Here is a 25,103-nt window from a genome sequence, read left to right on the forward strand (position 1 = left end):
CCAGGCACATTGTCATGACAATTGCAGAGGGGCAAGAGAGCAAACCCAATGTACAATTCCATTTCAACTGTTTGCCTGCATGGTACCTGCCAACATCCCACTGGCCAAAACAATTCACATGGGTGAGCCCAATTGGAGGGCCCTGCAAAGTTACATGGCAAAGGGTGTGGTTATAAGGAGAGGTGAAGAATTGGGGTCATGGCTGCAATCTCCCCCAAGGGGAATGGCTATTGAGAAGGCAGCCAGTGTTTGCCCCATGAGCTTTGTGCCTTATCTATTCTATGCACAAAGACAAACTCATCTTGAAGGTGAAAGGATGGGATTAAACAAACAAACAAACAAAAACCTGGGATGAAGGAAAGGGCTACAGCCTAGGAGTCAAAATGTTATTGGGTCTCTAATTATGATTCCATAATCACTTAACCTCTGTGGTGTTACTTAACCTCTGTGGTCCTTGGGATTTTTCTCTGTAACATTGGAATGAAAATCCTTGTTCTATATGCCTTCTAGGATTGGGAGATGGTTAAATAGGGTAATGAATGCAGAAGCGCTTTGTGAGTGAAAAGCATGATTCCAACAACCATGATTCACTGCAGATATTTTAAGAGAGATTGATTAGGGGAGCAGCCAGTAAGGAAAGCTCATCTCAGGCAAACAAAGAGAGCCTAGTCCTCTGTTGGAGTAGGCTGAGAGGAGCCTCTGGTCTCCTTTGGGAATACACTGATGGGAAGGAGGGCTGACATTTGCTGCTGGAGAATGTGGGTCACCATGCATTACATGGGGCGATGTGCTTGGCTGACAAGAAGGCCCTGGTGGCCTCTGCTCCAGCATCCAGCCTGTCCCAGTCCTCATAGCCTGGGTCCCCAAAGCCCACGTGCCTGCTGATGCTGCACATAAGTCTCAAAACCAAACAGGGAGGAGCAAACTGTGCACCCTGGACCTCACGGGGTAACAGATATGAAAGGGAAGCATCATTCAACCTAATCAAGAATTTCTGGGATACATTGGGAGGCGGATAGCCTGTGTGTGTGTCTTGGGATAGCTTGTGGCCTCTCCCTTCTATGTGAAGGTCAACTGATAGCCTCTTCCTCGTCCCCATCAAGTCTGGTATTAGGAAGCACAGGGCACCTGTTTGATCCAGACCACTCTGGGACTACATAGCCGTCTCCCAACTCCAGCACATGGGTTTGAGTCTTCAGTGGGCTGGGGGTTCCTGATGCCAAGTCATGGCAAAGCTTGTGTGGAAGCTCTTTAGGAGGCTTAGGCTACGAGCATACATTTCTGTCCCCGAAGCAAAGTGAGATGATGGACACCAATCAGATTGCTTTCCTGATGTCCAGCCCTCAGGAATGGGAATAATTGCTAAACAGACTCAGGGGTGTGTACCAGAGATTGTTTTGGAAACTGGGACTCTCTGCCGGAAGGCTTTTGGAGAGGGCTATCTGAGTGGGGTCAGGGGGACTCTTTCCAGATAGAGTAACAGTTGATTGAAAACTTTAATCCAGTGCAAACTGGCTTAAGCAAAAAAAGTTGGGGGGCAGCAATTTGGTTTCCTTTACTGGAAAGTTTGGAGCTAATTTTAGCTTCAGGCACCATTTGATCCAGAGGATGAAGTGAAGATCATTAGGACTTCTTTGCTACTTGTTCTCTCTGACATCTGTCCTGGTGGAATCCTTCTCGAGGTCCACGTGGGGACCCTGGACTTACAACCTCCATATTTGAAGTTGAGTGAAAAAGGGAGTGTTTCTCACCCTCTTTTTGTGCCAGTTGTTCTAACACAGTTTCTGAGAGTCGATGGTATTGTACCTATCTCTGAGTCAATACCTATTGCCAGGCTGGGGCCATGTGCTTTGCCCCTAGAGCTGGCGATGGACCCCTCCTGAGTCACAGAAACTAAGAGTGGGGGAGGAGTTTTTCCCCAAAGGAAAATTGAAGTGCCATTAGTGGTGGGGGGCAGGGGTGGGACATGCTGTGTGAACTGTGTCACCAGGACCAGACACTGAGTCCTGGGGATGACTAGGGACCAAGCAAGCAGGAGGGGATGGCCCTCTTGGGACCTGGTCGTGTGCTGGCTCAGCTTCTTCTTTGGAGGGGAGGAAGGGGCGGGAAGTATATACAGAGTAACAAGCAGGCTTGCTCCCAGGCTATGCAGAAAGAAGTCAGCAAAAATGGACCTTGAAATAGGAACAGAAACGAACTTAATTAGACCTAAGTAAGCCATTTGTCTCCAGAAAGTGACATTCAGTTTTCCCTGGAAGTCCTCAGATTAAGTGGTTTTACAAAAACGCCAACCAAGGTAGAGGATAGATTTTTCAGTGTGGGAGGAAAAACAAAAAACAAAAAACAGTAAGTCAGTCCAATTATGGAAACTTTTGTTGAGTACCACCTGAGTGCCAGGCCCTGTGCTGGGGGTGGTGGGAACCCAGCCCCAGATATCAACGTGCTGGTGGCAGAATGAGGGGAATGAGGTGGGGCCAGAGGAGGCCATTGCTGAGGGAGGAGGCCACTGAGTTGGAGGAGAGGGTGATCTTTTCTGGACAGAGCAAAAGAGGAAGGCTTCATGGAGGAGGTGGTTGCACTAAACCTGAAAAAGTGGGTAAGGTTTACCAAGGCAGACTGCCCTTAGTGAGGACGAGGGCGGAGACACAAATACCTCCTGGCCTTACCCAGCCCAGTGGTTGGTACAGGTTAGTACCACTGAGGCTGGAGCTGCCTTTTGTGCCCATATCCTGGAAGCAGCTCACTGGAGATGTTGAGGGAAATCATGTCCCATGTCTCACAATGTTGGGGGTGGGTACAGAAGAAGAGGGGTGAACTCTGATTTAGGCCCTGAAGGCTTTACACCCATTCTGGGTTAGAGAGAAGCAGATGGGTGTGGTCAGTGGGAATTTGCTATCTGTGCCTACTTTTGAATCTACATATGTGTGTACTGCACCACTGTGTGCACAGGCCTTAATCTACATATACACACGTGTTGATAAGCCCAAGTGTATTCCTGCCCATATCGACATGCACGTGCGTGTAGCCATGTGTTTGTATGTGCACACACACCTGCTCTCCAGTGTTGTCCATGCACGTGCACAAGTCTCTGTGGGCCACGTTTCTGTCCGTGTATGTCTGCAGACCTGTGGCCATGGGCATGTGTGTGCACACAAGTCCAAGTGGATGCCTGGAGCTGTGGATACATGTGGTACACGTGTGTCTTTTGTGCTCCATGGCCCCTCAGGGCTCATCCGGCTGCAGGAGCTCATCATGGCCCCATCAAGATACAACATCCGCCTGAAGATCCGTCAGCTCCCCATCGACTCTGACGACTCGCGCCCCTTGCTCAAGGAGATGAAGCGAGGCCGGGAATTCCGCATTATCTTCGACTGCAGCCACACTATGGCGGCCCAGATCCTCAAGCAGGTGCGTGAGTGCTGGCCACCGGGAGGGATGATTGGGGTCTGCTGGCCACTTCTCCCACATCCCCTTCCCAAATGTGGGTGTGATGCTGCCAGATCTAAGTTTGACTCCTAGCTCTGCCACTTTCCTGCTGTGTGACCTTGGGTGGTCACTTTGCCTCTCTGAGCCTCATTTTCACCAGTAGCAAAACGGGCACTGCAGTATTTACTCTGTGAGTTGGCGTGAGGTTGGATGATCCACCCAGCCCAGCCTGACACAGGGAGAGTGCTGAGTAGACACGAGTTTCCATCCCACCTCTGTGCTGGTTGGAGGCAGAGGCTGCCGGGAGGTACCCACAGCCACACAGGGGCAGAGCACTCCAGGAAGCAGAGAGGCCTCAGATTCTCAGGAACAGCCCCCAGAATGCCTCACCGCCTCTTCCAGTGACTAATTCCCCGTAGCCCACGGCACTTGGTGTTACTCTCCTATTACTGGGAGGTTTATCAAGGCTCTCGTACCATCTGCTCAGTTCTGCAGTGACAGAGGGGGAGGAGAATGGCTCTCAGTCCTGGATGGGCCTTCGTTCCCAAACACAGCTCACTCAGCATGGCCTGCTGGGGACGAGAGCCAAGCTCCGCCAGTCACCTAAGAAAATAAACAGTGAAATCGCCTACCACCCACTCCAAGGGTGCCACAGCTGAAACCAAAAACTGATTTGAGCTGGCGCTTTGTGTAAAAGGCAATTATGTCATCCCAGAAAGCATTTCTGGTGACTGGAGGAGGCATTCTGTGGGGCTTTGACACATGACCCCTCAGGGTCCAGGTGATTTAAGGGGTGCAGGAGGAGACACGCTGAGCCGGAGTGTTCTCGAGGCCTTGAGGGGCTCAAGTCCCATCCTCCAGTTGAGCCCCATCGGGGATGCCAGGCCTGAATGGCAGCCTCTATCCCTGGCTCCTCACAAAGGAAGCTTCTTTACACCGCACTTCAAAGGCTCATTTGAGGGTTTGAGTTCTGCTTCTGCCCTTTCACGTTGTGTGCCCTGGAGCAAGAGGCCCAGGAGTCATTCCCCTCCTCTGTAGATGAGGTTCATAATCCCCATCTCATACCATTATGGAGCCTTCAGTGCAACAAGGAAAACATCAGGAGTTTCTTCTGACACCCAGCAGGCAGTTGACACCCAGCGTTGGGCATCTTTAAAGCTGCTGTCAAGGAAACACACACGCCCCAGAAAGCCCATAACCCCCAGCCTCCCGATCAGCTGTGCCCAGTGCCTCTTCTCCCCCCTACCCCCACCCCCGCCACCCAGACAGCATGTGTAACAGAAGAATGGTGACAATCATGGCTTTGGTTTACTCAGCAGTTGCTCTCTGCCGGGTCCATGTAGCTCCTCATTTATCACCACACTGGGAAACAGGGAGAATTCTCGTGCCCAATTTATAGGTAAGGAAACTGAGGCTCAAGGGGAAAGTAACGGACCCAAGGTCATCCAGGCAGGAAGCCAGAATGGACTCCCAGGTCTGTCTGATTTTTAAAATTCTGGAATTAGAAATGAAGATTCTGAGCTGAGCCAAAGCCAGATTTAAACGAAGTTAAGCCAGTCAGCTTCTTGCAGGACTTCTCTGAGCCTTTAACGTGCTGAGGTGGGCTGTGACTCTTCAAAGGTGGGAGGGAATGGGCAGCATTTGCAAAGTGTACTTGAACCAGTGACATTTTCCCCAGAGCCCTCTGTGGGCCCAGCATTCTGAGGAACTCTGTAGAAAATGCATTATAGTCATTAGTAGAATAGATTACAGGCTTCTAATAAAATACATAAACTATAGATAATGTAGACTTCATGATGGCAGACAGTAAGAATTCCACAGTGGCCATGTGGCCTGCTTTGTGGTCAGCCAGGACTAAGGGAGCAGGGATGCCTCAGCCCTTCTTGGGGAGGCTGAAGACAGACCTCCCAGCTCAGGCCTGACTGGGCCAGGGGGTTAGCAGGGTTGGGGGGAAATGTACTGCCTCTGGATCCAGGACAGGGAGCTCAGCTGAATGGAGTCCAGGGCACTTGAGAAGACAGCCTCAGACTGACGCCATCAGCATTTCTCTAAGTGTGGCAGGCCGGGAGACGCTTACTCAAAAGAGGCAGCTAGACCCCACGGGCCCTGCAGAATTTGGAATCTTTGAAGAATGTGACCCAAAAATCTGCATTTTAATCTGTCCCAGGTGACTTTACAGCACACTCCAGTGTGAAATCCACTGCTGTCTGCCAGGCAGTCATTGTCACTGTTCAGAGGTGGTCTCAGAGGTCACCTTACTCCAAGCAGCCAGCCTTCCCCAACCCACTGCCAGTCCCATTCTCAGTCCTAGGTGGGGATGCGGGGAGGGCTGCTCAGGGGTTCCCTGCTGATCACTAACACTCTGCTTTTCCGCAGGCCATGGCCATGGGCATGATGACTGAGTACTACCACTTCATCTTCACCACTCTGGTAATGTACCTCTGGGTCCTGGCACGGGAAAGGGGTGGGACTCTCATGGATCAAGTTCATTGTGGCTTAGCCTGGGCCAGCCCACTGAAGACAATTGCTGCAGCTTCCTCAGGCTGTAGGGGTGGCCCCAGGTAAGGGCACAAATATGTCTTTGTGACCTGCCCACTTGTGAGAGGCAGCATCATGTTATAATTAAGGATGTGAACTCTGGAGCCAATGTGAACACCAGCTCCTCTGCTCACCACTGTGGTTCCTTGGCTAAGTCACTTAACCTCCCTGCCTCAGTTTCTTCCTCTGCAAAATGGGCTTCTGCCTCCTAGGATTACTGTGAGCACCAAATGAGTTAGTAAGGTAACACGCAGTGCCTGGTACATGAGGAGCTCTGGAAGTATTCACTATTATGATTATCATGGCCCTCGGTTCCTAGCCCACACTTCCCCACGCATATCTCGGGCCTCACGGGAATTGTCGCTTTGGATTCTGTCCACATTCATACTGAAGTCTGCCCACTCACTGTCAGCTAGCCCAGCCCACCTACAGGCTCCAGATGGGTCCTGTCCAAACTCTGAGAACATTTAGGGCCATTTAAACCCATTAGGATAATTAGCTGTGGCCTGAGTTCAGCAGAATAAAGAGATTCCTGTGCCAAAAGGGCACCCACCCTGAGCCTCACTGCCTTGCAGATAGACACCTTCAGACCCTGCTGGGGCCCTGGGCAGACTATTCCACCCATCCCAGGTCTGGGGTGAGTGACAGCCTCACTGACAATCCTGTCGCTTTTCAAAAAGCCTCCTGCAGTATGTGTCTGCCCAGCCACTGCAGCCCTGTAGGCCTCTAACCATATTCATTCATTTATCCAGCACCCAGCTAGCTCTCCCTACCCAGCATCTACGACCCCGTAGGTTCTGAGGGTCTGGTGGAAGGCGGGAAGTTTGAGGCAGTCTTACAGAAAACCAGATACTTGAACTAGGCCTCGAAAGATCCATAGGAGTTCACCAAGGGAGAAAGAGGAAGGACATTGTATGCAGAAGGAACAGCATAAGCAAAGGCCAAGAGGCAAGTTAGCTCTTCATGGTATGCAGGAGCTGGCTTGATCCAGCGGGCGAGAGCCAATTGCATTATCTCCTCCTAAGTCCATGTCATGTTGGTAGCTTGAAATCACTGTGATGGGAATGCTTACACAATGGAAGTGAGCAAATGCTACAAATAAGAGCCGCCTCCCCCAGAGAGCTGGTTATTAAGCACTTATCCTCCCTACAGTCCCTCCCTCTGCACCCTGTGCCCACAGCAGAGCTCAGGAGCCACCCTGCGATTCTCCTGATCCAGGGCTCAGACCTGGAGACCTGCCAGGAGCCATGCTGGGAGAAAGGAATCCTGGAAGCTGGCGAATGAGATCAGGCAGAGTGAAGCCAGCTCCCCTGAATCCCTTCTGGATTTCCGCCCACTTAAGCTGGCTTCTTCCTGCCATGCTGTCTCCTGGAAAGTCAATGGAGGCTACCAGACCCCTGAAACTCTACCTCTGTCCAGAGCTGGGAGCAGGGCAGAGGAGCAAGACTGGGAAGGTGGGGTGGGGCACATTCCAGGGGTCCACAACTTTCTCCCCACTCATGGCAGCCCTCCCCATCCCATCCTGAGATCTTAGGGTGCTGAGAGCAACTCCTGGACCCGGGGACACTAGGATCCTCTCTTTAAGACCTTCGATCTTGACCCCAGTGGCCAATGGCATTAACGTGGAAGGTACTGGGGTCACTGGGGTGGTGCCTTCCCCAGAGTCTTGTCCTGGAAGGTCAGCCAGGCTGCAGGGCTGAGGGGCCAAAGCTTCAGGCCCTGCCATTTTACCAACTCAACAACCCCCCACCCTGGCCTTGGAATGAGGCTTGAGCCAGGCAGAGATGCTTTTAATAGGATATTTACAGCTGGGACTTGGAGCAAGGCCCAGAGGGGGTTTAATCACAAGCCCTGTGCAGACAGAGTGGGTGGCGAGGGCAGTACTCAGGGTGGGTGAAGGAGATAGGAAGATTTTGTTCCTGCTCTGACCCCAATTCTACTGGAACCTCCCAATGTCCCAAGGCTTTCTGCTTGGTGGCTCTATCTTATATTCTGTGTTGGATCCATCTCTGTACACCCCTCCCACCCAAGTGCCTAGCTCAGTGCCCAGGACCTTAGAGAGCATTCTTTCTCTCTACCCATGGGCAGACCTCAGCTGATTGGCCAAGAAGTAGTCGTCGTCTGTCCCAAGGGTGGTTTCTGCAATCTTGCTGGTGACACAACCCTCACCCTGGGAGCATTTAGCTATGTGGGAGCTAGTCATTTATTTGTCACCAAGACTGGAAATTAGTGAGTGGGGATCAGGGATGCTAGACATTCTATGATGGGCAAGATTCTGGAGATGAGTTGTCCAGCCCCAGATGGCTATGGTGCCCCATTGAGAAACATTGACTGATGCTCAGCCAGTCCACAATTGGACCTGGGAAAGTGGGTGATAATCAGAGAAAGAGATGGTGAGAAGAGGCAGAGGAGGAATGGATGGTCAACTGGGATATGATGTACCCAGGGTAGCTGTGGTGTGCTAAAGTCTCTAGGGAACAGAGACTAGCCCCGGCCAGTGTCCATTTTGCTTCATTTTCTTAATCATCCACTGATTCATTTATCCAGCAGTCATATACAAATGCTCTCCAAGGTCCTGGGCACTGCACTAGGCACTTGGGTGGGAGGGGTGTACATAGATGGATTCAACACAAAGCTCACAAGCTGGTGGCTTCCTTCATGTATATAAGAAACAAGAACTGTGCCCAGTTAAACTCTCTGTCCCCAGCACCCAAATAGAAGCTGGCACATAGTAGGTGCTCATTAATGTCTGGATGGATGGAAGGATGGGTGGACGCACGGCTGGATGGATGGATGGATGGATGACTGCAATGCAATGTGGAAAGTAATCCGTGAAATTGTCAACACATCATCATAGCAGCAGTCAGTTAAAACCACTCCGATCCCAGTTGGCCTGAGTTAGAATTGAGACTCTTCCACTCCCTTGGGCAAGTTACTTAACCTCTCTGTACCTCATTTTCTCATCTATACAATGGTGACAGTAATATTACTACCTCACAGGATTGTTATGCTGAGTGCATTGACGTCATAAAATGCTTAGAACAATGCTTGACACTTATTACTGTGTAAGTGTTAAATAAACTAAATATCCTGCTTTTGTTTTCTGTGTGCTCAACATACCCCATCCCATCCAAAATTCAGAACAACTTTCCAAGGGAGATAGACTCTCCCAGTTTTATAGAAACGTGGAAACTGAGGCTCAAAGTCACTCTGCAAGAAAGGAGCAGAGCAAGGATTTTTTCGCAGCAGGGAGCTGTCCAGCTCCAAAGCCCTCTGCTGAAACCTATCACGCTGAAAGTCCACACCAAGTGTTCCCTGGCCTCCTCTGGCTGGCTGAGATTCCACACAATGCCTGACCATGTTGGTTCAGGTGTGGTAATTGAGGTCAATGGGGAAACGGAGCCTCCTGAAATCCCAGCAGCTCCCATGCTACACCAGTTCCAAAACCCTCTGATTTTAGGGCTGGACATTGTGGCTCACACCAGTAATCCCAACTGTTTGGGAGGCCAAGGCAAGGGGATCACTTGAGGCCAGTACAAGACCAGCCTAGGCAACATAGTGAGACCCTATCTCTACAAAAATAAAAATATTAGCCAGGCATAGTCGGGCAGGCCTGTAGTCCCAGCTACTTGGAAGGCAAACTGAGGCAGAAGGATTGCCTGAGCCCAGGAGTTACAGGCTACCGTGAGCTATGATTGCACCGCTGCACTCCAGCCTAGAGGACAGAGCCAGACCCTGTCACTTTAAAAAAGAAAGCAAGAAGAAAGCCCTCTGATTTTCCTATTTACACATTTGAGGCCAGCAACAGGGCACTTTGCACTCCCCATTGACTGGTGGGGAAACCTGGCATCAGGCACTTCCTGAAGTTTCATAGCAGCTCAGTGACAAGAGGCCTTGGCTCCTGACTCCTGGTCCTGTCCTTGGCTGTTCCAGCTGACTGTCCTTCCTCCCCACACAATCTGAGGGTCGGGAAGAATGGACCCTTCCAGGGAGGCACAGCCCTTGCAATACACACAGTTTTGCAGTGGAGTATGGGACGGGTTCTCCCACAGTATCTCCCAGCAGAACCCCATCGGTTGGAGCACAAGCTGTGTCCCCCTGGTCCTCTCCCTCAGTCATATCCTGCTTCCGGTCTTCAGGATCCACTTCCGGCCCTGTTGCTGAGGTCTCTACCTCGTGATCCTCCCTCTTTGTGCCCATTGGTCAGTTGTGGCTTATTTGGGGGGACAGTGGCATCTGGCATTTATCTCCTTCCCTTTAGGAAACCCACATCACCAACTCTTTGCCTCCAAAAAAAATTCTCCAAATTTGTTTCTTCCATGCAGAAGACATTTTAATTACCCCAGCTGCCATTATCTGTTCCAACCAGCTTTGAGCCATTCCCAGATAACCTCGCATTAATCAGCCCCAGCTGAGCCCCTGGTACATGTCATGTGAAGGTAAAAGCCTGGAGGTGAAAAAAGAATTATAATAAATTAATAGATAAGCAATCACAATTAATGCCACTTCCTGGCAATAACAGTGATATCATGGGGAAGATATTTTCATCTGTCATTCCTTAAGGCGATGTTTTCCAAGCTTCAGCTCCTACCCATTCAGACCCATGGGGTGCTAATGAATTAGTCTATTATGTTATGCTGAATGTTTCTAAAAGGTCCCTCGTCGATACTGAATTCAGTGTGTCAACATTTGGCATCGAGAACACAACTTTTTGCCAAGCAGCAAGGTTGCACACAGTTCACAGTGTACAGCACTTGGGGTCTTGGCCCTGGGCAGTCTGAATTAAAAAAAAAAAAAATTGGAGCTGGACAAAAGAGCCTCTTCACCAGCTCCCCATTGTCATTGTCCTCGTGTCACGGGGATGGGGGCACTCCGTGCCACAGGCCCTACAACACTTTGCAGCTAAGCCCAGGCTCAGGGGTGACAGGGAGGAAGGTCATCCCAATCACTGCCACCCCAACCTTCCCCCTCCAGGGCTGTGATCAGCTGCAGCCTCTGTGTCAGTCTCAACAGACCAAATGCTGCCTCTGGAGACCAGAAGGGCTGGTTCCACCAGCACCAAAGCCCCCACCAAGGCCAGAGATGCTGCCCTTCACACTGAGTCAGGTTGGCCTCTGGTTACCTAGATGAGGGTAAATCGAGTCATGGAGGCCCTGGGCAGTCTAAAGCTTTGGCATCTTTCAAGCCTTAGATATCAGGTCAACACTGAATTGGAGAAGAGACTGAACGCCATGCAAGGAAAGGTGAGGAGAGCGCCCCCTGTAGGCAGAGCTCAGCTTCTCTTCCATGGTCGCAGCAGGTCAGCCCTGGCCCCAAACTTGCATAACACCGCTGTCCAAAACGAAATCCTTCCAGCTCCCCAGACCCTCCTGGTTGAAATGCGTTTGGGGAAGATCTCATCCTCCACCCCAGGCAGTTTACCAACCCTCTCCTAAACTTCCAGTCTGTAGATAACCCTGAGTTAATTAGCCCCAGCTGAGCCCCTGTTACATGTCACGTGTAGGTAAAAGCCTGGAGGTGAAAAAAGAATTATAATAAGTTAATAGATAAACAATCACAATTAATGCCACTTCCCGGCAATAACACTTATATCATGGGGAGGGTATTGGGTTGGTGCCATTAAAATAATAACAAAAACCACAACGACTTTTGCACCAACCTAGTATTTTCATCTGCCCTTCCTTGAAGCTGCCCCTGAGAGGATGTGAAACACTTGTCGCTACATTCCATGCTCTTCTCAGTGATGCTTAAGTGCCCCAGGAGCCACTCAGCTGGCTGACCCTTCTTTCCACTTTGGGTAACAGGAATATTCAGCCCATAGCTCATAGGGGAGACAGACCCAGACACAAGCAGTTGTTACCAGTGGCATGAAAGCCCAGAAGTCTCAGGATAAGAGCAGAATCGCCTCTGACCCACTCTGTTGTGCATGTGTATAGGAGCAATCAGGAGAAGCTTCCTGGAAGAGGTGATGCTTGAGCTGATTCTTGGAGAATAGCTCACCCAAGAGAGGTCAAGAAGACAAGCATTCTTGCCTGGAAATAGAAGGCATACAAAGGTGCTGGACAGAGGGACGAGAAGCAGGACAAAGGGGACAGGGGCCAGCGAGACTGGGAAAATTAAGGCCTGAACTTGCATCCTGGGACAAAAAATTTGAGAGGGTAGGAGGGAAAGTGAGGCTGGAGGGGTGGAGAGCTTTGGAAAACTCTACTAAGGAATTTGTACTGTATTCTGAAAAGACTACAAGGAGTCATGGAAGTATTTGAAGTGTGGAAATGACAGGCTTGGATTTATACCTTAGAAAGATCCCTCTAGTCCCTGCCCGGAGGGTAACTGCCCTGGCAGTGGGCATGAGTTGGGGGCTGGGCAGGTAGATCCTCTGGGTAGGAGGAGATGCGTCATCATAGGGAAGAGGGAGGGCTCTGGAGCTGGGTAGCCTGGTGTTGACTCTGTCACTCCCCAGTTACGGAACCTTGAGCAAAAGGCCTAATATCTGTGTGGTTCAGTTCTTTCCTCTAAAATGGGGTGATAATAACACCATCCTAGTAGTGTGCCTATGTGAATCAATGAGTTAATACAAGTAAGGTACTTTGAACAATGCCTGCCATTCTGAGATTTGTAGGTGCTCAGTAAATGTGAGCTGACTGTGCTTGTTCTGATATTGCCAAGACGAGTAAGGTAGGAAGACCCCAACCTATGTCTGCCCTGGGGGCTGTACCCAGTAGCTGTCACAACCTCCTGCCAGATGAGGCAGAACATAAACATGTGTCAAACACATACATGATGTTTGATATGTCCCAGACATGTTCTAAGGGCATCTACAAACTCACTTCTTTTCCTTGGCAACTCTATATGGTAGGTGGCACTTTCAACCCCATTTTGCAGATGAGGCAACTGAGATGAGGAGAGAGGGTGAAACTCGAGCCCAGGTGGTCTGGCCCATTCTGGCCGCCTCAGGGAGCCGCCCTGGAGGAGCTGAGGGAGGGAGACCTCTTCTGGGATGTTTATTCTCTCCCCTCTTTGCTGCCCTTCTCTGATTCGAGAGGCATCCTGATCTAAACCCAGACCCATCTGTGTGTGTTTCTCAGTCACGAGTAATCGCTCAGTGGCTTCTCAAAACACAGACTCCAGGCTCCACCACAGACTATGCATCAGAGTATCTAGGTGTGGTTCATACTCTACAAACATAAAATCCCCAAAGACAGCTCTGATGCACGTCTTGTCCTGGACACCCACCGAGGACATAGAACATAGAGGGTTTGGAGTAAGACAATCAACGATGCATCAGTCAATGTTTAACAACCAGCTCTCTGAAAGGGAGAAAAAAGACAAAACACAGAAATCCTGATTTGTAATGCTTGCAAATGTCCATGGCACAAATACTCCCACCATGGCCAATACCAAGCTAGCCATGTAATGTCACTGAAGGCAGAGTAGGGAAGAAATGCTAACATTCAGCTCCCACTAGCCAGTGTGAGCCAGTGGCAGCACACCATTGAAATAGACCTGGGTACAAATTCAACTCTGACTTGTATGAGCTATGTGACCTTAGGTAAGTCACCTCACCTCTCCGAAACTCTCTTTTCTCATCTATAAAAATAGAATAGAGTGCTATTCAATGCCTCCTTCACAGGGGGCTGTGAAGATGAAGCCATGGAGTCCTTGTGCAGGGCTGAGCACTGCCACCCCCCCCCGCCCTACTGAAACTGGGGCCACAGAGACACCCTCTGGCCATCTCAGAGGGAAGCCCCCATCTGCTGAAACCCCTCCCTCCTCTGTCACCCAGCCCCTTCCCCGTCCCAGATTCTGACCTTGAATCAAGGCCATATTTATTTGGGCAAGCTTGGGACCAGACTTTCTTGCCAGGGCTTAAGTCTGCTCCAAACCCCTTCCCTACTCCCCAAATCATTGAAGAGGAAACCAACACAGTGCATTCCAGAAGGAGGCCACTTTGGGGATGCAGGAGGAACAGGATAAGTTTAGTGCCCATTAGAGACATCTCAGAGACCAGAGGAAGCCAGTCCAGAGTGAAAGGTCTCTAGGCTTTATCACTCATCATCCTTCCATGAGTCATTGTTGATTTCGCCAAAGCTGCGGCTGTGATGGGGCTGGATGCTCCCCATGACGGTGGCAGTCACAGAGAGTCAAGCACAGCCCAAGTGTGTCCCCAGCCTCTCCCTCCCAGCACCAGATGGAGTGACTAAGTGGGGGGCTCAGGGGAGAAGACAGGCTGGGGGCCAGAAGGAGGGCAGCTTAGTGAGGGGAGAGTGTGGGAGAGTATAGACAGTAGATGAGGAGGAGCTCAGACAGTGACCTCAAGACTCAGTTTCCCCACTAGTGGGATAGGGCCAATCTAGACTGTGCAAGTATATATTTCAAAAACTCAAAACCATGAGTCTTATGCAAATATAGAAGGAACGTGCGTCAGAGATGGATTCAACTCACAAACGAGGGAACCAGTAGGATGGAAAAGCTGACTCAAGGAGCATTTGAGGAATTGGGTATTTATAGGTATTTCAGGTAGGGTTGCGGGGAGCATAGACTAAGACTTCTAGGTCGGATAGAAAATGGAATAATGTCCTGTAAGGCAATAAAACCACAACCTTGGGGAGTATCTCCTCTATTTGACAAAATTCTGCAAATTAACCCAGAGTCTGAACTTTTAACAAGTAGCTGACAATGAAGTCAAACCCAGGTGCATTCTCCAGAAGAATGAAGTAATACTGGGGGGCCTGGTAAACTATGTTTCATTGTCATGTTGGAAAAACGCACCGCTACCCTTCTGCCTGATTTCCAGGTTTGGGTGGTTTTCAGCAGGACAGAGCTCAGCTTTGTTCCTCACTCCCACCTGCCACGTCCTCTGCCGCCATCTCTCCTAGCTTAGGGACACCTGGCTTCTCCCTCCACCTGCTTCCCCTCTCGGCCTCCTTCCTTCACCAGCCCACCCTGCCCCCAGAGCCAGAGCTGCAGGGCGGGGCTACAGCCAGCCTTGCCTGCATTGAGACCCTGTTCTCCTGGACCCTTGGCAGGACCTGCCTGGCCCACGACAGACAGGCTGACCGCTGCTCAGCTGCTCCTAGGAGGCAAGGGATGAGGAGGTCCTGGCTGGGATCGGGGGGAAAGGGGGAGAGAAGAGGGCCATACTTTTTGACTCCTAGGCAGAAAAGACTATCTTTAAATATCCTCTTCTAGGGGATAAAATGCTCCCTTCAGCCTCCCTCTATGTAACAAGATGCCCAGAACTAGTAGGTCTCCCCTTTTGAAAGGAAGCAGCATCATTAAGCTTCCTCTGCATGTGAGGCTGGGTATTTTATGTGAACTATTTCACTGGGTCCTAGAAAGGGGATTGAACCCCATTTGTGGATGAAGAAACAGGCTGAGATCCCCTGGTTAGCATGGAGGATCAGTTGCCCAAGTTCTGAGTCAGACTCCAGGGGCAGTGGTCCTATGGGTGCTCCTGTGACTACCCCGATATCCCGCACCCCCTCTGCAGGGCTTTGCCGGAAGCTGCGACCTCAGGCCCTGGGGCGGCCCTGATTAGGGAGTGGGTAGGAGGCGGGGCTGGAGTTCTCAGCAGTGAGCATGCCTTGGTTTACACAAACCTCTCTCTATCCAGGATCTCTACGCTTTAGACCTGGAGCCCTACCGCTACTCAGGCGTGAACCTGACAGGATTCCGGATTCTCAATGTGGACAACCCACACGTCTCGGCCATTGTGGAGAAGTGGTCCACGGAGCGGCTGCAGGCAGCTCCCCGGGCCGAGTCTGGCCTGCTGGATGGAGTGATGATGGTAAGGCGGCTGGTGAGGTGAATTCCAGGGACTTCCCACCTGCCTCCCTTCTTTTCTTCTCTCCTTCCTCGTTTCTTTCTTCCCTCCACCACTTCTCTTCTTGAGACCTTCCATGTGTCAGCCAGACCCCAGGCTAGGGATTGGGGACACAAACGTGAAACAGACAGTCCCTCCCCAAGGGACCCATCTGATGGGGATCCAGACATGTAAGCAAAAGGTCACAAAGAACAGGAATAAGGCCCAGAGATGCAGGTCACAGAGGAACTCAGGCTGTGACACACAGGCGTGAAGGCCGAGAAGGCAGAAAGAAGAAGGTGTGGTCAGGGCCTAGGTAGCAGGGGTGGGGTGGGTGGGCAGGAGAAGGTCTAAGCTGCAGAGGGGGTGCTCAGGATGTTTGTAGAGCAGCAGAGTCAGCCAAGCCTGGCCACTCCTCAGAGGCGTAGACAGAGTCACCTCCAGGGCCTCCGGGCCTGTTCGCTCACCAGGACATCATGTACCTGTGGCAGGGGAGGAGAAGGGGGACAGGACAGGGTGGGCTGAGGACTGGAGGGCCTTGGGAGCCGCTCTCAGGCAGGCCCTTCCCTGCAGACTGATGCAGCCTTACTGTACGACGCCGTCCACATCGTGTCCGTGTGCTACCAGCGGGCACCACAGATGACCGTGAACTCCCTGCAGTGCCATCGGCACAAGGCCTGGCGCTTTGGCGGCCGCTTCATGAACTTCATCAAGGAGGTGAGTGCCCCACAGCCCCCACCAGGGTTGTCTCCCCAGGGCTGTGGGCCCTGCAGAGCAGCAGAGTGGTCTGGGAGTCAGGAAGGATTGATTCTCATCCATGTGACCTCGGGCAAGTTGCCTCATGTCTCTGAGCCTCAGTTTCCTGTGTGAAAATGGGCTCCATAGGACCAAGCTTATGGCATGATTGAGGGGCATACATCTTGGGCACGTGGTAAGTGCTCAGCAGCTGGTCAGCATTGCCAGCAAGATGCAGTGTGGGCTTGAAAGTACAACCGATGAGGGTGTTTGCTTCCTCGCTGTATGACCTTGGGCGAGCTGGAGAGCCTTGCTGAGCCTCAGTCACCTCATCTGTGAAATGGGTATATGAAGCATAACCTACCTCGTGGGCATGTGAGATGAAGTTAGACATTGCGTGGAAAGTGCTTAGTGCAGGAAGAGGGTCAATACATAATAATCAGCCCCACAAACTCATCTTCACATCATGGGCCCACTGACCAACTTCCCAGCCAGCACCCCCACTGGGACCCACCTCTCCTGGTACCAGCTCTCCTGTGGAAAACCCCATCAATGGAGCTGATTCTAGAGAAACCAGAGAATATGGAAACTGTCCTGCTGCCTAGACCATGGAACACACAGTGCCTACTTTTATTTCAAAGGCTTCTCCATCGGCCACTGTCCTTGTAAGCTTTGGATGGCAGGGCTTATTGTCCCCATTTTATGGATGGGGAAAATTAAGGCCTGAACTTGCATCCTGGCTCTATTAGAACTAGCTGTGTGACTTTGGGTGAGCTGATTAACTCTTTGATCTTCAGTATGGTATAGTGAATGCCTGCCTCAAGGCGGTGTTGGGAAGACAGTGAAAAACTATGTGCAAAGCACCTAACCCAGGACCTGGCCAGAGTCAAATCCCAGCAGATGATAGACAAAGAAAATTGGGGAGTATGAGATCTAGGCAGAGTCATCCTGGGCCAGAGGGAGCGACCATGTCCAAGGCAACACCAAGGGCAGTGGGGGAAGCCCTCTAGAAGGACTCCAGATAGAAAGGGCAAATGAGCTCTCTGTAACAATCACAGCGGGCGGGAAATGAAGCCGGCTGCCTTCTTAGGAGCGCACTCATTTATTCAATCCCACTTTGTGACTGGCAGCTGGGTTCCAGGCTCCTAGCTATGCCCTGGGGGCCCAACAGAGCTAAAACAGACTCGCCTGTGCACACGCAGATCCTGGAGAGGGAGGCATCAGGTCACAGCACTAAAGGAGAGAATCCCATATGTAAATAAAGGCAGCTCTACGAGAGCAAACAGCACAGAAACTCCCCACCTTGGATGGGGGTCGAGGGAGGGCAGCTTCCCCTGACGTCCCAAGTTCACCATTGCTGCTTCCAGATGAGGCCAAGTACAGCTCCTCTCACACAGTAGAACAATAAATGTGGATAAGATACAGGCTTTAGGGCACCACACATGTGCCTTTGGATCTCGTCTCTACCTCTTCCCAGCTGTGTGGCTTCAGACAAGTTATGGGACATCTCTGAGTCAGTTTCCACACCCGGCAAACTCCACCTCACAGTTATTGTGAGGGATGAATTCAGTGCCTGGCTGTAGTTCCTTCACCCCTAGAAGGGACTCCAGTCCCAGATGTTTTGGTATAGGAGGGCCTGATGATCTCTCCTCATCCAGCTTCCCATCCCTCAAAACTGCACAGGACATCCCACTGTCCAATGCCCTGAGCAGGGCCCTGGCTGGGCGATCATCAGCTTGCTCTCAGGGAACTCTGAGACCTGACTTCCAGCCCCCTGTACCCCCTTCCTCAGCAGGCCTCCAGCTGAGCAGCCACTGTGCGAGGGCACTGTGAGGGTGTCAGTGTCCCAGGCCACAACTCGATCCTGTTGCTCCTCTGACTCAATCGGGAAATTTGGGAGCCTTAGGAGCCAGACAAAAGTGACTTGGAAGCTTCACCACTTTTTAACTGGATAACCTTGGACAAGCTACTGAAGCTTTCTGTGCCTCAGTGTCCTCCTCTGTCCAGTGGAGATAACAATAGCACCTTATCATCAGGTTGTTCTGAGGATTGGTGAGTTTTGGCACGTGTGTCGCACGAGGGACAGCGCCTGGCTCGTAGCAGGTGCTGAACAGGTTGGCTGCCATCACTGTTACTTCCACTATCGCTACTGTTATCACTGTGCCTTCCTGTTTGCTAATGGGTTTCCACTACCAGGTCTCCAGGCCACATTGTTTCAGGGACACCCACCCTGTTTACACTTCGCCCCTCAACCCTTGGAAATTTTGAGGCTCAGCCGTGAGTCTCTGAGGGGAGCAGATTCACCACTGCCCACCATAGAAAGAGGAGCTCCATTCTCCTTCCCAGGCCCAACGAGTGACCCTCACTGCTCACACTCCCTCACAGAACCCTTTCAGAAACATTTATCCTATCTCCATTTTACATCCATGGACATGGCTAAGGCCCAGAATAGCCCCGTGGTGCCTGTGGTCCCACAGCTGGCCACAACCGAAGCTCAGATGCCTGCCTGAGCCCAGCACAGTCCTCCATCAGACCATTTCCAACTTGCCCGTCTCCCCATCTGATTGCATGATAGTAAATCATTTTAAAGACTTGGCATTTCCGAGAGGAGCTGGAAAATACCAGGCCGGAGTTCAGAGCGTGTGAAGCATCTTTCATTTAGCAAGTCCTGAGCGGTGGCTAGAGGGGGCGGGCAGCGCAGGAAATGTCACGGGGAGGAGCTGCCTGCACTCCCTGGCCTGCCCTGCCCACCCGCCCACAGACAGGCCGTGCACCTGCTGGCATTTAATACCTCTGTAGCTGACAGGCAGGGAGGCTTCCCTCACAGTGCAGGTTTGAAGGCACCTGCTGTGATTTCCCCTGGGGGCCAAGAGATAGCCTGAGGGCGTGAGGCCCACACAGGAGAGAAGGCGGAGGGACTGGGGAGCCAGCCTGAGGGAAGCTGAGTTTCCCTGTGAAGTCATAAACAGTGGCTTTTACCTTCTCTGATGCATCTTTTAATCTCTGTTCCCGACCCCTCGGTCCCCAGCTCCCTAGGCACCATGTAAGCTTCCCTGACTCCACCTTAGGTGCCTCGACCCCAGGACTTAAAGCGCTGCTACTGCAACGAATCTGTCTTGTCCCACCCAATACTTGAGACCTGCATCATTCAGTCCCTCTTTGAGCCTCAGTGTCCACATCTGCAAAATGGAGGCAATGCTGATGCCCACCTGGCAGGGTCACAGTGAGGACTGAATGCGCTCATGTGGGGAAGGATAATAGCCCTCTGTGACCAGCTTTCTACTGGAGCCTTGGGCCAGGGCCCAAGTGACTGGTCCTCCCTTCCCAGCCAAGGGCCAGCCCTAATCTAAGGGAGCTGCACAGATGGAAGCCACGAAGGAGAAATAATAACCTCTGTCACATCCTTGTGATTGTGTATGCAGGCACTGTGCTCAGCGCTCTATATGCCTTTTTCTACCTGTGAAGTAGGTAATTTCTCTCTTCCTGAAGCTCAGAGTGGTTGCTCTGTTTGTGCAGAGCCCACTTTCTAACCACTTTGGTTTTATAGCCTCCCTCTCGTCCAAAGCACGGCCCCACTGCCTGAGTTTGCATATGCACATTTACCCAACTACCCATTTACCTGTAAAAGTACCTTAGAGCTGCCCATGTGCTTGGAGATGTCTAAGGGTTTTCATTTGGGATTTGTCAATAAAACTCCAGGGAACTGTGGACCCATGACCTTGTGGGTTGAACTGTGAGTGTATGCATGGGTGCTGGGGGCATTCCGCAGGGAGAGGCTGTGGAGCCCGATTCAGAATCTGCAAGGGAGCATGGCTCGGAGTGGTTAGGAACCCAATGTGGCAAAGCAAGGACTGGGAGCCAGGCTCCCACTACTCAGACCTTCCATTGCCCCATGCCTCTTCTCCGGATACCCTCCCTCCCCTACCCTCTCTCTGGCCCAATCTGGCTGTGTGAGCTCCCAGATTTTCTCCCCTCCTCTTGCTCCCAAGTGCACATTTGTTCCCAAGGACTCCAGGATGTGTGGGCCTTGTTCTTGCCCCTGACACAGAAAGCTCGGATATTTAACTGTGCACCAGCTGCCGTCCTAAGTTCCTGGAGGAGGGAAACAGGTCCAGACCGAGGGGTCCTGGGATCACGGGTTCTAGTTTGGCTCTGCCTCTTGTTCACTCTGTGAGCTTGGGCGACCCATGGCCCCCTTGAGGTCTGCTTACTCGTCTGTAAAGTGGGAACCATGATCCTTGTATGGCCACCTCCCACGGCTGCTGTGGAGGTTGCACGGCATGAATAGTGTGAAAGGACCACGTAGACTCAATGCTCTCAGCCAGCAGGAAAGATGTTATCTAGAATCAAGTTAGCAAACTTTCTCTGTAAAGGGGCTCATAGAAAATAGTTTAGATTTTACAGGCCACACAGTCTCTGCTGCAACTAGTCAACTCCATAGTTGCAGCACACAAGTAATATATAAACATGGGGGCATGGCTGTGAGCTAATAAACCATTTACAGAAGCAGCCAGGGGCCAGGTTGACCCGCTAGCCATAGTACGCCAACCCCTGATGTAGAACATGGAGCTTTTCCCACTTTAGGTCTGCCCCAACCTCTGCCTGCCTCTCTCTGTGTTAATGATGCTAATGACGATACAAAAATGACAAAAAAGCTACCATTTATCCAGTGTTCATCTTGTGCCGGGACCGTTCTCAGTATTTTATATGACTTATCTCATTTCACCCTTATAGCATTTGGTAAAATGGACACAATGATTAGTTCCATTGCACAGATGAGGAAACTGGGGCAGAGGGGTAAAATGAAATACCCAAGGTCGCACGGCTAATTGTGGTTGGACCCAGCATTCAGACCCCAGAGTTCTTAACCACAGCACACATGGGGCTGGAGCCGGGAGGTAGGGGGGTGATTTCGGTCTCCCCTGCCTTTCGGGGGGCTATGCCAAACGTCTGGTTCTACAGCCAAGGCCAGCTTGGCCCTTTGGATTTTCTGCTTCTTGGCAGGCCTCGCCTGCCCTACCTCTGCCCGCCTGCCTCCCTACCCATCTCCCAGGATCTGACATGGGCTCCCCCTTCCCATGACTTCAGGGCGGGGGCTCATTTGAGCGCATCCAAGATCGATGTTGTACACGAGAAGGTGCAAATGTAAAGCTGGCTAAAGAGCATAATAGAATTTATGGAAATCGCTGGCTCACACCGCAGCCCGAGCAATGATGGAGGTGATTATTAATTAATCATGGTCTTGGGGGAACAGTATCAGTGCAAGGAGTAATTAAAATGAAGCATTGTACAGTTGTACCGAATGATGATTTATGAGCCCGAGGAATTGCCGCTCTGCCCTCTCCCCTCTGCAGGCTCAATGGGAAGGATTAACTGGACGAATTGTTTTCAACAAAACTAGTGGCTTGCGGACGGATTTTGATCTGGACATCATCAGCCTGAAAGAGGATGGCCTGGAGAAGGTGCGTGGTCTCAGGAGAGGGAGGGCAGGCGGAGGAGCAGGGGCTTCTTAAATCTCCTAGGGCAGACCTCAGTCAGAGGCCCAGAGGCAAGGGGCAAGACACAGTCCAGCTGCCCCTCAGAGATTGACTTGGTCCAGTGTAGCCTGTAGCTCTTGGGAGCCCATCAGAGAACAAGAAGGCCTGGTTGGACAGGAGGGTACAGAAGCCAGTGGCCTGGCTGCAGCAGACACCCACACTGTCACTCTGTGAGTAAGGGTCATTGGGGATGCCTAACCTGGGAAGCATAACAAAGGCCCATGGGGTGGATGGACTGTCTCTGAGTCCCTGCAGGGCTGTCATGGAGCAGAAGGACAGGCATGTTCTTGGGTAAAAATTTAAGAATACAAAAAACATAAAACCTTTCTAACCAGAGAGTGTCTCCCCTGTGAGTAGCGAGCTCACTGTCACTGGAGACATTTAAGCAAAGATAGAGCAGTTGCTTGTCTGGGAGACTGAAGGTGATTCTTTCCCTTGGAAAGAGGTTGAAGCACATGGATTCTGAGCTCCTTCGCTCTGGGCTTCTAAGGCCTCTGCGATTCCAGAGAGTTTGGACCAGGAAAGCGGGCCTGCCTGGGGCTGGGGCCTCCCATCTGGCTAACATAGAGATGTTTCAATGAGGCCAATCCCAGTCCCTGGGAACCTTCAGCATATTCTGTCACTGTCAGGCTGCTGGGCCAAGAAGGGAGATTTAATACGAGCCCTCAATTCACAGCATCCCCTGGGACCTGGATTCTGGGGGCTCAGCCACACTCTGTCCCCAGCAAGTGGGTCCCTGGGAGCCACAAGGGCACCTCCCCAACCCTGCAAGTTGCTGTGTATGAAATGTAGTGAGCAGAAGCCAGCAGAGTGGAGGGGCCACTTCGGATGCCTCTGGGCCTCAAGACTCTGATTTCTGTCCTCTCCACCCAGGCAGTGCCCTGGTTCAAGCCTTTTATGTGGGTTATTTTAACATGCCACCCTGGTTCTTGAGCCCTCCAGCCATCCAGAGTGTACACACAGATGAGGCTTCCCCAAGCACAGCTCTGCCCTGCTCTGAAACTGCCCATGGCTCCCTAGTGCCAAGTCATTAAACTTCAGCTCTCCAAGAAATGCACCAACTGGCCTCTCTGGGCCTCATTTCCACATTTCCCTGAAACATACCCCATGGCCCCATCATGCTCCCTCCCTCCTGGACCTCCAGGCCATTGCCCACACAATTGCCCTGGTTGTAGGATGTGACCTCTGTCCCTCAGGCAAAGGCTGGCTCTGCCTAGCTCAATGCTGTCCTCCTTGTACCTGTGGCCACAGTTATTCCAGTCTCTCCCGACTTTCCCACCTACTCATGGGAGCCACTGTGCAAGGGAGGAGGTGGCTGGGGAAGCCTCCCTATTACTCTGTAATTATTTCACACCATATATAGCATCAGTCCCTTAATAACAGGGGCTGTGGCCTCCGCTCCTAAGATCACAGGGGCCAGTTTGCTCAACCCTACACAAACTCCATGAGTTCTCATCAAGCGATCTTCCGGCTTCTATTTAAGCTCCTGCAGTGATGGAGAGCACCCTTCCTCTTCTGGCAGTGCTAGAGTGAATGCAGTATTCACTCAAGTAGCTGTCCCACTTTTGCTCTCTCAGCTACCCATCTCTAGGGATAACCTAAAATTCTAGGGAGGGCAATTAGGTGGCATATATGCCACTACTTCCCACCCCGTGCCATAAAAGGCGTCAATAATCCGTCATTTGAGTACTCTTTCCATCTGAGCCCACCTGCAACATCCTTCTCCAAACAGCCCTCCAGGCAGCTGGTTCAAATTGGCCGTAGCTAATACTCAAGAAAAACTCTATTATCCCTGGGCAGAGGTTAGCCTGCCAGAGGCACTCACCAGAGGCACCGGGTCACAGCCACCCGGATTGTGAGCACAGAGCCTCCACAGGCTGGGTCCTCCTCAGTCCTAACTGGCCTCACATCTCCATAGCACCTGGTATCTAACAGAGCATGCAGTTGGAGCTCAAGTGAGGGTCTGTGCTCTTCATGTGGCCTCTGAACAGATGTTTGCCAAGCACCTCCTGCACCCAGGTGCTCTGCTAGGCACGCTCAAACTGAGCTTGGCTCTGAGCTCAACCCACTTAAGAGAAGAGCCTCTTCGATGCCGTCTACCACTTTCCTCTCCTCAAGGCCCTGGGTGGTCTATGTAGGCAGGGATCCCGCCCTGAGAGGATCCTGAGCTCCCAAACACAGCTACTCTGCCTCTCATATTATCACTTGTTTGCTAAGCCGGGTCATAGCTGATCCAGCCAGCTCCAACCGGTGGCTTTGGGAGGATTAAGGCAGAATTACCCAAGCATAATTACATGTCTCTCTGCTATCTGCTCTGCGCAGCTCTCTTAATGGGATGTTTGCATTCAGCCTCTCTGTTTGATAGATTAAGTGTCCTGAGTAGCCCCCCCAACTGGGCCAAGGACAGAGTGGGCATGCAGAAGCCTTCCTTGAGTGAGAGGAGCTGAGACCAGGCAGAGCTGGCCAGAGTTGGGTCAAAAAGGATCTTCAAGAGGCCCAGGGCTTTAGGATGATTTCTAAACTTGACCTTTCCTTCTCTACCTCTAGCCTCAGGCCCGATATCCACAAGGACGCTGTAGGGAGAGAGATTATTCCACCTTGGTCTGTGTGTCTGCCAGTTTTAAATGTAAAACCACAAAGCAAACTGCCTTCAAACCCAGCAGCATTTCCCAGTGAGGTCCATCCCCTCCTTGTGCTGCCACCCCAAAACAGCCACAAAGACCATGTCCCAGGGCAAGACCTGGCACTGACCACAGACCCCTGATTCCCTCCAGCCCCTGATTGGCATCTGCTCAGCCCTGAGACCCCTGGGGCTGCCTTCGCATTTGCTGTCTTTCTCTGCATTTTCCCCTTCAGCTGTGATGGGTTTGCCAGCAAGGGAGGTGGCAGAATTCAGGGATTCGACACCTTGGGACCCTCGTCAGGAGAGGAGAGAGAGCTGCAGGGATGTTGTCCAGAACGGTTATAACTGGAAACACAATGGCAGTGGTGATGATGATGATGATCATGACAATGAGGCTCATGATGAATGGGAATGAGATGAAGGTCTTGTCGATATGGAGGAA

General features: G+C 51.6%; 1 protein-coding gene across 2 annotated transcripts in view; it reads left to right on the forward strand.

Moving 5' to 3' along the window:
- GRIK3 (glutamate ionotropic receptor kainate type subunit 3) overlaps positions 1–25,103 on the forward strand; it is a 238,704-nt gene that overhangs the window by 158,725 nt on the left and 54,876 nt on the right. For both annotated transcript variants that reach the window (XM_016959390.4, XM_524666.9), the window contains 5 exons: positions 3,227–3,408; positions 5,803–5,856; positions 15,578–15,751; positions 16,340–16,483; positions 21,856–21,963. In XM_016959390.4, the coding sequence (XP_016814879.2) occupies positions 3,227–3,408; positions 5,803–5,856; positions 15,578–15,751; positions 16,340–16,483; positions 21,856–21,963 (662 nt within the window). The remainder of the gene's footprint in view (positions 1–3,226; positions 3,409–5,802; positions 5,857–15,577; positions 15,752–16,339; positions 16,484–21,855; positions 21,964–25,103) is intronic.

This window comes from Pan troglodytes, chromosome 1 (genome assembly GCF_028858775.2).
Source record: "Pan troglodytes isolate AG18354 chromosome 1, NHGRI_mPanTro3-v2.0_pri, whole genome shotgun sequence".
Taxonomy (NCBI): domain Eukaryota; kingdom Metazoa; phylum Chordata; class Mammalia; order Primates; family Hominidae; genus Pan; species Pan troglodytes.